Raw genomic sequence first — 17411 nt, forward strand, 5'->3', positions numbered from 1 at the left:
TATTAATAATAATAATAATAATAATAATAATAATAAAAACAAACCACAGTTAAGAATAAACAGGTGAAATTTCTTTGATGAAGTTTTTGAATTCGGTCGCTATGTTAAATTGTTGGTATCTGCGGAGATTGAGTTTTCAGTGAATATTTAGATTTCTGAGAGAGAGAGAGAGAGACATTCTCTAGGGACAGACTGCCCCCATGGCTCACAACAACAACAAAAGAGCGATTATATCTGGACAAAAGGGCTGCTCTTTTTACTGCCGGGCCTTTCTGCCTTTGGAGAACAGGGACGTCCACTCTGGGAAATACCACTGCGTTTATTAGTGCGTGTCTCTTACAGACACAATACGACCGGATATGAGCACAGTCCTGCGCCAAACTGAAAGAACTATCCGTAATGACAATGTTTTGGAGCATAGCGTTGAGTAGATTTGTTATGATTCTTCTTTTAAACCACTTTTTAACAACTTATGACTTATATGTCATCGTTTCTAATGCTGCACCGACTGACGTTAACCCACGAAAACCTCCTTAAAGGTGTGTTCTAACAGGCGTCAGATTATTACTATTAATTTGTCACGTGTAATTGACTATGACAGGTTTTATGATGACGGACACTTGTGGAAATAAGACTTTGCAGGTTTGAGTCCCTTCCTGATTTAAGTAAATACCTGTTTATGATTAAAATAAGACACAACAGGCTGGAGAGCAGTAGTCACTGCGTTGTGGTGGTGACTCAGAGTCAGCAGCTCTGAAGCACCAATGAGAAATGTTTTCCTCAGTTAAAGCCGAAGTGTAAAATCTCTCACACCGAACTGGAGACTGAAGGCCAGGGTGGGTTTGACGTGAGTGACCACGGCTGGTCGGCAGCGCTTAGTCATCCATATGTGGCGTGAGACACCGGGGGTCCTCCGTGTTGTCCTCTATGAGAAATAGAGAGAAATAATAGAGAGACTCTGAGACGTACTGAGACATGTTTTGATGTGCCACACTGATAGCCAAGGTATTTCCGCATTGCTATATGTTTGTGTGTAAATAAACAGCTCAAAATATATTAAGAAACAGCCAAACACAGCTTACAATACGAAACTCTGGATCAGGTCTCTAGGTTCTTATGGTTCGTCGTCTGCTCACCTGAGCTCAGGTGTGCTCCAGCTGGCATCTGTTTACCTGCTTACAGCCATTCAACAGTTTAACAGTATACTAACTTTTTGGGGTTTGTAAATAACAGCCTGAGAAACTGTTGTTTTGAATCAAATATGAATTGCACTGTGAATGCCTTTATAGTTAACACTAATATTTCACTCTGTTCACAAGGTTTACATGACTACTGACATAACCCTGCATTAACATCTATAAAGGTTTATTTCAGGGGGCGCAGGTGAAAGGTGAGGTTAAGGACGGGCGGCGTACCGTCTCAAAATATGATCACGGTATATGGGAGTGCACTGTTGTGCTGCGTGAGCCTCATATCTGTGAGCACAAAATCACGTGAAGGGTTTTCGGCACTGTGCAGTTCAGCTCAGCCCCGACAGTGAACACAGATTTTGGGATTTTTAAACACCTCAGTTCTAGAAAGTGTTGCGCTTGTTGGAGCCCAGGGTTATGTCAGATGTTATGAAAGGCTTATGTCGCATAGTTGACTTATTCATTTTAATTCATTATGGCACCGCACAAATGATGAAATGTGGAATATGACATTTATAAGCATTGTGATCTCTCTCTCTCTCTCTCTCTCTCCTGTTGTGCGGTATGCTCTCTCGCCCCTCCTCTCCCAGTCGGAGGATGGGTCAGTACAATATCCAGCGCTCTCGGCCGGGGGAAAAGCCTCCGTATCAGCGCTGTAACTCTCAGGATTCTCTGGACGAACTGGCGCTGGCCGACTACTGGAAGGAGGTGGAGATCATCAGCGGAGACTCAGAGACTCAGGAGGAGGTCCAGCTCAAAGTAGCAGATGGTCAGTGCCTTTTTAAACACTGGACTGTGCCTAATATACTCACACACACACACACACACATATATATGGTCAAATGGGAAAATATGTTAAAGTTGTGCTGTGTAACTTGTTGGGATTTGGAGACCTCTCTGGTGGAAATGTGTAATTGCACGCAAAAAGATATAAACACACACACCTATTTTATGTAAATTTTTTCCCTCCTGACTTAGGACTTGTGATGATTCCCAAAAAACTGGCCAAATCTAAATAAACATCACACTCAGAAACTTAAAACAATTTATATCTGCAACAATGAAACCAGCTCCTGATGTTTTAATTGTTTCCCCGACTGTGTTTACGTTGTTCTTCGGCAGGAAATGGGCCTGTTTTTCACGTTAGCTGCAAAAGTCATTGTTGGATTGTTTTACCTCAGGACTAAAAATACAGTCTGCAAAGAGCAGGAAGCGGTCAGAAGCAGCCCCAGCGGACAGGACATAAACACATTGTTTATCTCCACGGGAAATGGAAGCTGTGACTTCCTCGGTTTTATTGAGTGGCTGACTGTAGAAGCAGCTGGAAAAGTGAGATGAGTTTGAAATGGTGTTCTAATGACATCAGAGTGCTGACCGGTACGATACGGTCGTCGCCCGGGGGCGGGACTCGAACCCACAACCTCAGGACGTGATTATATCGGCCTATTTAGCCTAGAGCACTTTAGCCCCGCCCACTCAAAATGACATCATAAGGAGTGTTTCATCCTGGATGGAGTATTGAAGTTTTAAAGCAGTGTGATTTAATTGTAAATTTGCGTACGTATTTCTCTGTGTGTCCTGTTTACCCGCAGAGGGAGAGCAGGAGGAGGCGTGGCTGATGGAGGCGGGGCTAGCGACCCTCTTCGACGAGTCGGCAGTGGACGGCGAGGACAGTTTCGTGCTGTTGTCAACTCTGACCCGGACTCAAACCGCGGCCGTGCAGAGGCGAGTGGAGACGTTAAAACAGACGCTGAGGAAGCGCAACAAACCCTACAGCGTCCCCGACGTCCGGGACATCTTCAAACCTCCGCCGCAGCAGGACAGCAAGGTCAGAGACGTCACCGTGGAGGAGGACGGGGTTAAAAACATCGAGGCTTGTATTTATAAGATTCAGCAGACAGTCGTTTGCGCAGTACGTCATGATAAAGTTTACGTCAAATGTGTTTGGAGTCTTGCCCAAGGACTCTTAAAGCAACTGGACTCACGCCCCCTACAGTTGCAGGGTGTAATTAATGTAATTAAGCACTGTTCTGAAATCAAGGGAGAGGGGGAGGCGGGGTGGTTTCCTACCCTTCTCCAAAAGTTACATAGTGCAGTTTCTGCAGTGGTGAACCTGGAATAGCAATGACAGTCAGTTCTCTGTGCGCCGCCTGAGTCAGAAACACGGGATAAAACGAGCCGTTTGATTCTGCTCCGCTTCTGACGTCAAGTGCAGAGACTTTAGAATGGCCCCGCCCCCTCGTCTGAGTCTGTCCAATCACAGCGCTGGACCCGTGTTTATGTGAGAGCACAAAGACGAGGTTAAACTCAGAAAAACAGACACAACGAGCGCGGAGAAATAAGAGCACTGAGTACAAACGGAGAAATAAGAGCATTGAGTAAAAACGGAGAAATAAGAGCACTGAGTAAAAATGGAGAAATAAGAGCACTGAGTAAAAATGGAGAAATAAGAGCACTGAGTTAAAACTGAGAAATAAGAGGACTGAGTAAAAACTGAGAAATAAGAGGACGGAGTAAAAATGGAGAAATAAGAGCACGGAGTAAAAACGGAGAAATAAGAGCACTGAGTAAAAACGGAGAAATAAGAGCATTGAGTAAAAACAGAGAAATAAGAGCATTGAGTAAAAACTGAGAAATAAGAGCACTGAGTAAAAACGGAGAAATAAGAGCACTGAGTAAAAATGGAGAAATAAGAGCACTGAGTAAAAACGGAGAAATAAGAGCACTGAGTAAAAACCGAGAAATAAGAGCACTGAGTAAAAACGGAGAAGAAAGAGAACAGAGTGAAAACAGAGAAATAAGAGCACTGAGTAAAAACTGAGAAATAAGAGCACTGAGTAAAAATGGAGAAATAAGAGCACTGAGTAAAAATGGAGAAATAAGAGCACTGAGTAAAAACGGAGAAATAAGAGCACTGAGTAAAAACGGAGAAGAAAGAGAACAGAGTGAAAACGGAGAAATAAGAGCACTGAGTAAAAATGGAGAAATAAGAGCACTGAGTAAAAATGGAGAAATAAGAGCACTGAGTAAAAACCGAGAAATAAGAGCACTGAGTAAAAACTGAGAAATAAGAGCACTGAGTAAAATGGAGAAATAAGAGCACTGAGTAAAAATGGAGAAATAAGAGCACTGAGTAAAAACTGAGAAATAAGAGCACTGAGTAAAAATGGAGAAATAAGAGCACTGAGTAAAAACTGAGAAATAAGAGCACTGAGTAAAAATGGAGAAATAAGAGCACTGAGTAAAAATGGAGAAATAAGAGCACTGAGTAAAAACTGAGAAATAAGAGCACTGAGTAAAAGCTGAGAAATAAGAGCACTGAGTAAAAATGGAGAAATAAGAGCACTGAGTAAAAACGGAGAAATAAGAGCACTGAGTAAAAATGGAGAAATAAGAGCACTGAGTAAAAACTGAGAAATAAGAGCACTGAGTAAAAACTGAGAAATAAGAGCACTGAGTAAAAACTGAGAAATAAGAGCACTGAGTAAAAATGGAGAAATAAGAGCACTGAGTAAAAATTGAGAAATAAGAGCACTGAGTAAAAATGGAGAAATAAGAGCACTGAGTAAAAGCTGAGAAATAAGAGCACTGAGTAAAAATGGAGAAATAAGAGCACTGAGTAAAAACGGAGAAATAAGAGCACTGAGTAAAAGCTGAGAAATAAGAGCACTGAGTAAAAATGGAGAAATAAGAGCACTGAGTAAAAACGGAGAAATAAGAGCACTGAGTAAAAATGGAGAAATAAGAGCACTGAGTAAAAACTGAGAAATAAGAGCACTGAGTAAAAATGGAGAAATAAGAGCACTGAGTAAAAACTGAGAAATAAGAGCACTGAGTAAAAATGGAGAAATAAGAGCACTGAGTAAAAGCTGAGAAATAAGAGCACTGAGTAAAAATGGAGAAATAAGAGCACTGAGTAAAACAGTTACTGTGGAGGAGAGGGAGAGTATGGCACCTTTAAAGAAAGATGATCTTGTACCTGCTCTGAATGGAGACAGTGAGGATGTGTTTCCTTTTATGAAAGAAGCCTCAGGCTTCCTTTGTTCTAGGAAGAACCGCTATTCTAAATCACTCTGTGTGTGTGTGTGTGTGTGTGTGTGTGTGTGTGTGTGTGTGTGTGTTTCTATGTGTCCACTCTTTTAAAAGGTTCTTTTTTTTTCATCAGGACGATGAATCTGCGTCAACAGGAGGAAGTGAAGACAGAAAAAAGGAAACAACATCTGGTACGCTCACTAGTCTCTCTCTCTCTCTCTGTGTCTCTCCCTCTCTCGCCCTCTCTCTCTCTCTCTTTAGAAAAGCCATTACAGGATGTCAGGACTCATCATCTACTCACACTACTGACCTTTATACACACACACACACACACACACACACACACATACAGATATCAATGTATGGATATTTAAAAGTTGACTATGACTTATGTCTCTCTCTCTCCCTCTCTCTCTCTCTTTGTCTCCCTCTCTCAGGTGTGGGTAATGGGGCGGAGCCTGTAGCCGAGGCGGAGACGGACATTAACCTGGAGGTGTCGTTCTCGGAGCAGGCGCTGAGCTACAGGGAGGGGTCAAAGGGCCTGGAGCCGGTTCAGGAGGCGGACGATGGGCTTCCAGTGAGTGAGGCGTGTCGGCAAACAGTAACACCTGCACTGATTTAGAGTGTGTGAGAGATCAAAGTCTACCCAGTACAGTGGGAAGTGTGAGGCTGGCTGTGATTGGCCGGCTGGAGATAAAGGAATGTGTGTTTGTGTGGATCTTTGCCCTTGTGTGATGAGGTTATTAAAGTAACACTCTGTGCTGCTGGAGGTCGAATAGAAAGCACTAGGGTTATTATTATTATTATTATTATTAATATTATTCAGTGAGGTGCGGTGGTGGATTTAAAGATTATAAAATTACAATAAATTACAGAAACATAAATAAAGTTAAAGGATGTTTGTTCTAAAAAGAACTGTGTTGTGAACAAGTGAAGAACAGTGTGTTTCCAGATGTTCTCCTTGATTTAACACAATGAAGTCCACACACACACACACAGTATCACACTCTATTATTATTATAAACTCTTACTGCTCTGATTAATACACTGTAAATCTGTAAAACTGCTGCAGGTCATTGCTGTGTAACACACTCCACACCGCTGCCCTGAACCCTGCTGGTCAACACCCGCCACTGCACACAGTGATACGCTTCATAGTGGTGTTAGTCTTTATCCTCTCCTTCTCTTACTCTGTTCTTCTCTTTTATTCTTTCTTTTTACACACTATCCCTTCTGTTATACTCTCTCTCTCCCCCTCTCTCTCTGTCTCTGTCTCTCTCCCTCTCTCCCCCGTCTCTCTCTCTCTCTCTCTCTCTCTCCCCTCCCTCTTCCCTTCTCTCTCACCCCCCCTCTCGCTCTCTCCCCCCTCTTTCTCTCTCTCCCATCTCTCTCTCTCTCCCCCTCCCTCTTCCCTTCTCTCTCTCTCTCACCCCCCCCCCCCTGTCTCTCAGGACTTTAAGGTGGTGAGAGATAAGACTGGTCTGACGAAGGTGGGGGCTCTGTGTGGCGCTGATATGAAGAAAGTCCGGAGGCTGGTTCTGATTGAGATGACCGCGTTGTTCGACACAGCCGCCATCGACCTCAAAACTCACAAACCTCTCAAGATCAAGGTGAAAGGTCAGTCCTGGAAGTGTGTGTGTGAGTGTGTGTGTGTGTGTAGCATCACAATCTAAAGGGCTCCAAAGCCTCCATCACCGGGCCGTGGAGAGGTGGAGATGATCAGCTGTCACCGGTGCCTGACCTCCCCTTACATTTGTGTGAAGGCTGAATACCATGAAATCCTCACAGCAGTCCTAATTCGGTGCTGTGTTTATTTCCAGAGTCGGGGCTGTTTGGGGTTCCTCTTTCCACTCTGCTGGAGCAGGACCAGAAGAGACTTCCAGGAGCTCGAGTTCCTCTCATAATGCAGCGGGTCAGTCTTCTCTCAGAATAAAACCCTTTAAAGGTGCGGTCAGTCATTTTTACCACTCAATAATAACCCAGCAGTCTTTCAGAAAGTGGTTTTTTATTATATTCTTAGTGTTTCTCTAAACTGGAGGTCACTGCAAATGAAGAGCAAAGCTGCTTTTTGATCGTTTATGCTCCACACAGTGGGTCCCCCACACGGACTCAGCCTTTTTAAAATAGGTTTATAACAGAATCCCTGACACTCCCAGGACACTAGGCGTCAGTGTAGCGTAACAGCAGTGTCACAATGTGAGGAAGAGTCAGTGGAGAAAACAACTGACCGCACCATTAAGTTCTGAGGAGTTTGACCGAGAGAGAGGGATCTGACTCTGATTCTTTTTCAGCTCATCTCCCACATCGAGGAGGAGGGGCTGCACACAGAGGGTCTCCTACGGGTCCCTGGATCATCCACGAGAGTCAAGGTGAGAGAGAGAGGGGGGGGGGGGGGAGTGAGAGAGAGAGGAGAGAGAGAGACAGAGGGGAGAGAGAGAGGAGAGACAGAGAGAGAGAGAGAGAGGTGAGAGAGAGAGGAGAGACAGACAGACAGAGGGAGAGAGAGAGAGAGGAGAGACAGAGGGAGAGAGAGAGAGAGGAGAGAGAGAGAGAGAGGAGAGACAGAGGGAGAGAGAGAGAGGGAGTGAGAGAGAGAGAGGGTGAGGGAGTGAGAGAGAGACACACAGAGAGTGAGAGAGAGAGAGACACACAGAGAGAGAGAGGGGAGAGAGGGAGTGAGAAAGAGGGGGGGGAGAGGGAGGAGAGACGGAGAGAGAAAGAGGGAGTGAGAGAGGGTGAGAGAGAGAGGGGGGAGAGACAGGGGGAGAGAGGGAGAGAAAGAGAGTGGGTGAGAGAGAGAGAGACAGGGGGAGAGAGAGAGAGGGTGAGGGAGTGAGAGAGAGAGACACACACAGAGAGAGAGGAGAGAGAGGGGGGGGAGAGAGGGAGGAGAGACGGAGAGAGAAAGAGAGAGTGGGAGAGACGGGGGAGAGAGAGGGAGAGGGAGAGAGAGACACGGGGAGAGTGAGACAGAGTAAGAGACAGAGAGAGAGGGGGAGGGAGAGAGAGAGAGAGAGAGAGACGGGGAAAGAAGGTGAGTGAGAGAGAGAGAGACAGGGGGAGAGAGAGAGACAGACACACAGAGAGAGAGGTGTGTTCTTCTTGATGTTCAGTTGTTGTTGAGTCAGAAGATAAATGCAAATGGAAAAACAAGGTGTGTGTGTGTTTGCTTTGGGTATTATGACCAGTAATGCAAATCTAGAGTGTGTGTGTGTGTGTGTGTGTGTGTGTGTGGTCCAGGCTGTGTGTCAGGAGCTGGAGCTGAAGTTCTATGATGGTTTGTTTTCGTGGGAAACTCTAAAACAACACGATGCGGCCAGTCTGCTCAAACTCTTCATCCGAGAGCTTCCTCACCCTCTCCTCACAGTGGAGTACTTCAGCGCCTTCGTCTCTGTGCTCAGTGAGTACACACACACACACACACACACTGTTAGTGCTTTTCCCCTCCCCCACCAGGTGAATCAGGTCCTGGTTCTGGAAGCAGGTTCTTGTTCAGTGGCTGTTCTCTCGTGGTTCAGAGCGAGTCGAGTAGGGACTAAACCGTGGCGTGTAAACCTTGCAGAGCGCTGATCGTCCAGAGAGAGTCGTCACTCTACGCCACGCAACGCAGACGACCAGCACCAACTCTCCATCTGTAAAATCTCCAGCTGCAGCAGAGATCATGTTTGTTTTTATCCGACTCACGACGGCAGCTCGTAAAATGACGCCGTGGTCTTTTGAAGAGGTTCAAACGCTCCTCGGATCGGTGGCCGACGAAAGAATCCAGCGAGAGCTGGACGCTGCAACAAGGAAGGAACAAACTCTACTGATCTGTCTGAACTGATGACGGAGCTGTGTTCAGTCCCAAACAACAACAACACGCCGATACACCATGAGTAAACACCGCTTAACGTTACCACCGCCGTTGTTGTGGTTTCCAAAGACCACTGTTCCCCTTAGAGACGGGGGTTAGAGACGACACCTGGTACATTTCAGTGGGGAGCTGTGGAAACCAACCAGGGACCAATCAGAGAGTAGAGTCCAGTAGAGTCCTTCTCTGGAGTGATGAAGCTCCTATCATTAACTTTCGAAAGGGTTGGAATAAGTGCTGGAATTAATCAACCAAGTTTAGTTTCAGACTCCAGTGCTCTTTTGACTGAACTCCATCAAATCCTCACAGCAGTGGTCCAGTAGACTGTTACTGCAGATGTATCAGTGCTGTGGTGTGTGACAGATATCTGTGGTGTTTATTTGCAGAATTCCCAACAAAAAAGCAGCAGCTCCAGGCTCTCAATCTGCTCGTTCTCCTCCTCCCCGAGCCCAGCCGAGACACGCTCAAGGTAATACACTTTCACTCCACTTTCTGTTCACACTCACAATATTCAACTTTCACTCCACTTTCTGTTCACACTCACAATATTCCACTTTCACTCCACTTTCTGTTCACACTCACGATATTCCACTTTCACTCCACTTTCTGTTCACACTCACGATATTCCACTTTCACTCCACTTTCTGTTCACACTCACGATATTCCACTTTCACTCCACTTTCTGTTCACACCCACAATATTCCACTTTCACTCCACTTTCTGTTCACACTCACGATATTCCACTTTCTGTTCACACTCACGATATTCCACTTTCACTCCACTTTCTGTTCACACTCACGATATTCCACTTTCTGTTCACACCCACAATATTCCACTTTCACTCCACTTTCTGTTCACACCCACAATATTCCACTTTCACTCCACTTTCTGTTCACACTCAAGATATTCCACTTTCACTCCACTTTCTGTTCACACTCACGATATTCCACTTTCACTCCACTTTCTGTTCACACTCACGATATTCCACTTTCTCCCACTTTCTGGTCACACTCACGATATTCCACTTTCACTCCACTTTCTGTTCACACTCACGATATTCCACTTTCACTCCACTTTCTGTTCACACTCACGATATTCCACTTTCACTCCACTTTCTGTTCACACCCACAATATTCCACTTTCACTCCACTTTCTGTTCACACTCACGATATTCCACTTTCTGTTCACACCCACAATATTCCACTTTCACTCCACTTTCTGTTCACACCCACAATATTCCACTTTCACTCCACTTTCTGTTCACACTCAAGATATTCCACTTTCACTCCACTTTCTGTTCACACTCACGATATTCCACTTTCACTCCACTTTCTGTTCACACTCACGATATTCCACTTTCACTCCACTTTCTGTTCACACTCACGATATTCCACTTTCTCCCACTTTCTGGTCACACTCACGATATTCCACTTTCACTCCACTTTCTGGTCACACTCACGATATTCCACTTTCACTCCACTTTCTGTTCACACTCACGATATTCCACTTTCTGGTCACACTCACGATATTCCACTTTCACTCCACTTTCTGTTCACACTCACAATAATCCGTTTCGCTCCACATTCTGTTCACACTCACAATATTGCACTTTCACTCCACTTTCTGTTCACACCCACAATATTCCACTTTCACTCCACTTTCTGTTCACAGTCACAATATTCCACTTTCACTCCACTTTCTGTTCACACTCACAATATTCCACTTTCACTTTCTGTTCACACTCACAATATTCCACTTTCACTTTCTGTTCACACTCACAATAATCCGTTTCTCTCCACTTCCTCTTCACACTCACAATAATCCGTTTCTCTCCACTTCCTCTTCACACTCACAATAATCCGTTTCTCTCCACTTTCTGTTCACACTCAGGATATTCCACATTCACTCTACTTACACTCTATTATTTATATGCACAATAATCCACTTTCACTTAAGGTTCTGTTCACAATGATGGTAGATCACATTCAATCCACTTTCTGTTTACACTCACAATAATCCACTTTCACACTACATTAGGTTCACACTCCCAATAACAAACTTTCACTCCACTTTCTGTTTACTCACCGTAACCCCAGCTTTACTTGTCTGTTTGTTTACCTGTTGTTTACCTGTGTTTACCACTCAGGCTCTGCTTGAGTTCCTCCAGCGTGTGATTGATCACAAAGATCAGAACAAGATGACGCTAAACAACGTTGCCGTGGTGATGGCGCCCAACATCTTCATGTTTAAAGGCTTCAGGAGTAAGATCACAGAGCAGCAGGAGTTTGCCATGGCGACGGGGATGGCCACCATCGTCCGGCTGCTGATCAGATACCAGAACCTGCTCTGGACTGTACGCACGTGTCACTGTTAAAGACACCCACAATCACAATAAACACAAACATTGTCAAACAGAATGAGGTTTATATTTATGATGCTTTATTTGTGTTCAGTGTTCTTTTGTTGCGTGTTTCTCGTCCAGATCCCAAAGTTCGTGATGGTTCAGGTGCGGAAGCAGAACATGGAGAACCAGAGGAAGATGAACCGCGATCACGCCGTCAGGAAACTGCTGAAGAAAATGGCCTACGACCGCGAGAAAAACAACGAGAAATCAGAGAAAAACTGTGAGGTGAGAGAGAGGGAGAGGTGGAGAGAAAGTGGTGAGACAAGGAGAGAGAGAGAGGACAGACGTCTCGGAGGGGAAGAAAGACAGAGAAATAGGGTGTAGAGAGTGAGAGAGAGAGAGTGAATGAGGGAGAGATGGAGAAAGGTGAGTAGAGATAAGAAAGAGAGAGAGATGAGTAGAGAGAGAGAGAGATGAGTAGAGCTAGGAGAGAGGTGAGTAGAGGTAGGACAGTGAGAGATGAGTAGAGGGAGGAGAGAGATGGGTAGATGTAGGGGAGAGAGAGAGATGAGTAGAGGCAGGAGAGAGGGGGTGAGAGATGAGTAGAGGTAGGAGAGAGAGAAATGAGTAGAGGCAAGAGAGAGAGAGAGAAAGAGAGATGGATGGTAGAGGTAGGAGAGAGAGATGGGTAGAGGTAGAAGAGAGAGAGAGATGAGTAGAGGCAGGAGAGAGAGAGAGAGATGAGTAGAGGTAGGGGAGAGAGAGAGAGAGATGAGTAGAGGTAGGAGAGAGAGAGTGAGAGATGAGTAGAGGTAGGGGAGAGAGAGATGAGTAGAGGTAGGGGAGAGAGAGAGATGAGTAGAGGTAGGGGAGAGAGAGAGAGAGAGATGACTAGAGGTAGGGGAGAGAGAGAGAGAGATGAGTAGAGGTAGGGGAGAGAGAGAGAGAGAGAGATGAGTAGAGGTAGGAGAGAGAGAGAGATGAGTAGAGGTAGGGGAGAGAGAGAGAGAGAGAGATGACTAGAGGTAGGGGAGAGAGAGAGAGAGATGAGTAGAGGTAGGGGAGAGAGAGAGAGATGAGTAGAGGTAGGGGAGAGAGAGAGAGAGAGAGAGATGAGTAGAGGTAGGAGAGAGAGAGAGATGAGTAGAGGTAGGAGAGAGAGAGAGATGAGTAGAGGGAGGAGAGAGATGGGTAGATGTAGGGGAGAGAGAGAGATGAGTAGAGGCAGGAGAGAGGGGGTGAGAGATGAGTAGAGGTAGGAGAGAGAGATAGATTAGTAGAGGTAGAGAGAGAGAAATGAGTAGAGGCAAGAGAGAGAGAGAGAAAGAGAGATGGATGGTAGAAGTAGGAGAGAGAGATGGGTAGAGGTAGAAGAGAGAGAGAGATGAGTAGAGGCAGGAGAGAGAGAGAGAGATGAGTAGAGGTAGGGGAGAGAGAGAGAGAGATGAGTAGAGGTAGGGGAGAGAGAGAGAGATGAGTAGAGGTAGGGGAGAGAGAGAGAGAGATGAGTAGAGGTAGGAGAGAGAGAGAGATGAGTAGAGGTAGGAGAGAGAGAGAGATGAGTAGAGGTAGGAGAGAGAGCGAGAGAGAGATAGATGGTAGAGGTAGGAGAGAGAAAAGAGTGAGGTCTGTAGTGGGTGAAGTCAGAGCTGGAGAACTCCTCCCCCTCGTGGAGAAACAGGAGTAGTGCAGTCTAAGTTGAACATTTCTGAACTGCAGTGACCGTCTCCTGGTCTGGGAGAGGCTTTACTGTAGATGTAGTGGATCAGTGCTGTGAGGAGTTGATGGCGTTCAGCCTCAGAAACATCAGAGCGGTCAGCTGCTGATGTTGAACACCACTAATCTCCATCTCTCCACAGAACACAGTTCCACAGCTTTACACCCCTCTGGCCCACAGCTGGCTTTGGGTGTGGTTCGATCTCAGACTCATGTGCAGCTGCATTATATTATACTATAAAATATAATATAAATGTAATATAAATGTATTTGTGTGTGTGTGTGTGCGCGCACCAGGCTGAAGGTGGTTTCATCCGGGTCCAGGCTCCTCAGTTTTCGAAGGTATCAATGGCAGTGCAGCTCACTGAGGAACTACAGGCTTCAGATATTCTCTCACGCTTCCTCAGTCAGGACAGGTACACACACACACACACACACATCTGTGGCTCTGCATACGGTGTTCCCCCCCTTCCCCCCTGTTCCTCAGCGCTCAGGACCCCCACAGAGCAGGTGTGATGTGGTGGTGGATCATTCTCAGCGCTGCAGTGACACTGACGTGGTGGTGGTGTGTTAGTGTGTGTTGTGCTGGTGTAGAGTGGATCAGACACAGCAGTGCTGCTGGAGTTTTTAAACCCCTCAGTGTCTGGACTGAGAACAGTCCACCACCACATGGACTACAGTGTGTAAGTGTAGAACTACACCGTGCTCCTGTGTGGACAGTGAGTGTAGAAACAAGGACTGGGTTTTAATGTTATGGCTGATGCGTGTGTTTGTGTTTACACTGTTTCAGTTCGATTTCGGTGAAGAGAGAAGATCTGTGTCTTTATGAAATTGGAGGAAACATCAGTGAGTAACACACACACACACACACACACATACACACACACATACATACACACACACACACACACACACACACTCACATATATACACGCACACATACACACACACACACATATATACACGCACACATACACACACACACATATATACACGCACACACTCATACACACACACACACACACATATACACGCATACACACACACATACACACACACATACATACACACACACACACACACACACACATATACACACACACACACACATACATACACACACATACACATACATACACATACACATACATACATACACACACACACACACACACATACACCCACACACACACACATACACCCACACACTACCATGTATGAGTGTATATATAAACATACACTCCATCTACCATAGATATAGGTATTGTTTAATATACATCCATTGTGTGTGTGTGTGTAGAAGAGCGCTGTCTGGACGAGGAGACGTATATGAAAGCCCTCCTGGAGTTAAACCCCAGCGCAGAGTGGGTCATAAAGTCCATCCAGCGCTAACATTCGCTCCACAAGATGCCAATCAAACTCTCGACCAATCACACTACAGCTCCAGGAGGTGTGGGCGGAGTCAGCATTAAAGGGAAAGTTCCACTCTTGTTTTTGTTTTTGTTTTTGTTTTTAAACCCGAACGCCTGCGTCGACTGAAACCTGCCTTTATTCTTTAATTCTAACTGCACTCTTAGCTGCGCTCTCTGTTTTATATGATGTTTCTTAGCTTTAAAACCTTTCTGCTGGTTCCTTGGGATCTGGATCCGGTTTCATCAGAGCCACTGGGCAGGACCGGGTACGGGTTTGAAGCAGTGAAGGAGCGAACAGGAGAAACATTCAGGGCAGTGCAAATCACACACAACTGATTTTTATATCCATTTTTGTTACTAATTTTGCTGGTTTTCTTATGTACATGTATATAAACACACACACACACACACACACACACAATAAAAGCACTTTTGTCTCAATACAAACGGATCTTTCAGGTCCTGAGGACCATCCCCTGGGCGCCACGTAAAGATGGAATTAACCCTAGAAAGTATTTGACGAGGACTTTTACTTTGCGAAGACTTTTATTCTGAAATTTAAACCATGTTTTATATGAAATGATCAAACCGCAGACATGAATATTTCAGTCTAAAATCCCAGCCGTCCTCAAGCGGCCCTCGTTTTTATTTGATTCCCGTCTTGTCCTGTTTTCTTCAATTCAGATTCTTTTCAGACGGTGCCTTGATCCCGTGTTTCCGCTACTGTGTCCAATCACTGCGGAGTCTGCACTGTGTCCTGCGCTGGTGTGAGTGGGTGTATGTGCTTCCTTTACCAGTTACACCACCACCACAACACTAGGGCTGAATCTCAAATATCGCCCTCCACTCTACGTAGTGCGCAGTGCGGGTCATTAATGAACGGTCTGTATCGGGTACAGGCAGTGTGCAGTAGTGTTAGTTTATAGTCTGTGTAGTGCACTATGTAGGGAGGAGGGTGCTGTTTGGGACACAGTGTAGCTCTCCCTCTGCGTTCCTCCGACTGTGGAGCAGTCACAGTGCCGTGGTCTGAGAGGAGAGAGGAGGTCTACGGCTTGATTTGACACAGAAGCATAAACTAGTCGTTAGAAATTGAGCAACACCGCCCCCTGTGGCCAAGGCCGGAAGAGCGAGGCGGCGATGACCCCAGGGCTCAGTCTCGGGTGTGTGTCGTGTGTGTTTCTAACCTGGGTGAACATGACGTAGTCTTCTCCGGAGTCCTGCCGAGTAATCACCCCCCCGTCACGCGTTTCCTTTTCGCATTTGTGCCGTTGTTAAAGCCTCGCACTCGTCTGCAGCTCGGGGACTGTGTGTTTTCAGCGTGTGTAGCCTATAAACTGGACTCTGTAGGGTTTCTCTGGGGTAAAACTGGCCTAAAGCTCACTAAAGACGCTTAAAATATCCACTGCACTTTAAACACAAGCCGCTAAACCTACATCAGGGTCCCTGCCACTAATGAAGACACCTCCACAGCCTTAAAACCGGCTTCTACACCTTCAAACCCACTTTGTAGCTTAATGAATTGGGTTCTGCAGATTAGGAACTGAGCTAAATCTAAGAAACAGACTCGTGTGGCTTTAAAACTGGCTTCTGCTGCTTAGAACATAGCTTTTGTTGATTAAAAATGGCTATGGGGCTTCAACATTGGTCTCGAGAGGCTTCAAACTAAACCAGAGCTGAGGAGAACGCCTCCAGAGGGTGAGTAGTGGGGTCCACAGGTCATACACCAGGGTGTGTAGCTCTACAACCGGCTTCCGCAGCTTAAACTAGGTTCTGTGGCTTATAAAATAGACTTTGCTGCTTAGAAAGAGACTAAATCTAGTGATAAATCCTGTGTAGTTTTCAAACTGGCTTCTGCAGCTTAAAAAAAAGCTTCTGTAAATTAAAAGAGATAAATGTACACTTCATAAAATGCACGGTCATGGTGCTGTAACTGGATCAGGACGGAAAAACCATGCCTGCAGTTCACAGCCCGCCTCCCGGAGCTGATGGAGTGGTTTTCACAGCTTCTCAAAAGGCCTCTGTAGGTTTAGAACCCATCTGCATCTAATGAAATGGCCCGAGTGTCCTTTAAACGGGCTTTTTCAGCTTAAGAAGTGGTTTCTGCAGCTCACAGCTCAGCGTTTCCAGCTCGGGGAATGGCTTTGTAACCGTTAAAGTGGTCATTACAGGTCACAAACCAAGCCGAAGGACGTTTAACGGCCGGCGTAGCCCTCAGCTCCGGTCCATAATGAGTTAGCTGCTATTAGATGGACACAACTGCAAATGAAAAGCCTTGAAATGGGCTTCTGGAGCTTAAACATAGGTCTCAGAACTGGCCTGTGGCCAATGCAGTGACCTGTGGGGACTGGGAATGGGTTCCAGCTTCAGTGGCTCACACAATGACCTCTAGATCAAAAGTAGCGGTCTGTAGCTTCACAAAAGTCCTGGATGTTCTTCAAATGGGCTTTTACAGCTTGGAAAACCATATCTGCGGTTCATACGCCGGCTCCGGTGACTGTATAACAACCTCCCTGTGTGAGTCCCGACTAAGAGGCCTGGCTGGCTTTGTCCTTGGGTTCAGTGCATGTTTATGCTCCATAGAGCGGGTCCCCCATATGGGGGTGAGCATGATTAAAATAGGTTTAATACAGAGACTCACACACGCAACGGTACTTTGAAAAGGGGGAGCACACAGAAACACTGCACACCCACTGACCTCGCGTCTGAACGTGTCGTTTGTAAAGACGTGGCGCCCCCTGTTCCCAGTTCGATTCAGGTGATTTTTTTTATTAAATGTCTCTGTTTTGTTTTATACTGTGAATACGACAAAGACAAAGTGACTGTAGCTGTGTTTAACACGTCATGGATAACCACTGTTTTATTTTGTA

At 45.7% G+C, this 17411-nt stretch overlaps 1 protein-coding gene across 1 annotated transcript in view; it reads left to right on the forward strand.

The window, feature by feature from the left end:
* Nucleotides 1-17279, forward strand: part of arhgap18 (Rho GTPase activating protein 18) — a 38778-nt gene extending 21499 nt beyond the window's left edge. Inside the window, exons 2-15 of the mRNA XM_066676853.1 lie at nucleotides 1781-1959; nucleotides 2783-3018; nucleotides 5356-5413; nucleotides 5660-5799; nucleotides 6674-6839; nucleotides 7043-7134; nucleotides 7514-7591; nucleotides 8463-8622; nucleotides 9459-9541; nucleotides 11219-11425; nucleotides 11555-11701; nucleotides 13430-13548; nucleotides 13923-13978; nucleotides 14433-17279. Coding sequence (XP_066532950.1) covers nucleotides 1781-1959; nucleotides 2783-3018; nucleotides 5356-5413; nucleotides 5660-5799; nucleotides 6674-6839; nucleotides 7043-7134; nucleotides 7514-7591; nucleotides 8463-8622; nucleotides 9459-9541; nucleotides 11219-11425; nucleotides 11555-11701; nucleotides 13430-13548; nucleotides 13923-13978; nucleotides 14433-14524 — 1813 coding nt within the window. The 3' untranslated portion in view covers nucleotides 14525-17279. The remainder of the gene's footprint in view (nucleotides 1-1780; nucleotides 1960-2782; nucleotides 3019-5355; nucleotides 5414-5659; nucleotides 5800-6673; nucleotides 6840-7042; nucleotides 7135-7513; nucleotides 7592-8462; nucleotides 8623-9458; nucleotides 9542-11218; nucleotides 11426-11554; nucleotides 11702-13429; nucleotides 13549-13922; nucleotides 13979-14432) is intronic.
* Nucleotides 17280-17411: the final 132 nt, after the last annotated feature.

The sequence above is a fragment of the Hoplias malabaricus genome, chromosome 7 (assembly GCF_029633855.1).
Source record: "Hoplias malabaricus isolate fHopMal1 chromosome 7, fHopMal1.hap1, whole genome shotgun sequence".
NCBI lineage: Eukaryota > Metazoa > Chordata > Actinopteri > Characiformes > Erythrinidae > Hoplias > Hoplias malabaricus.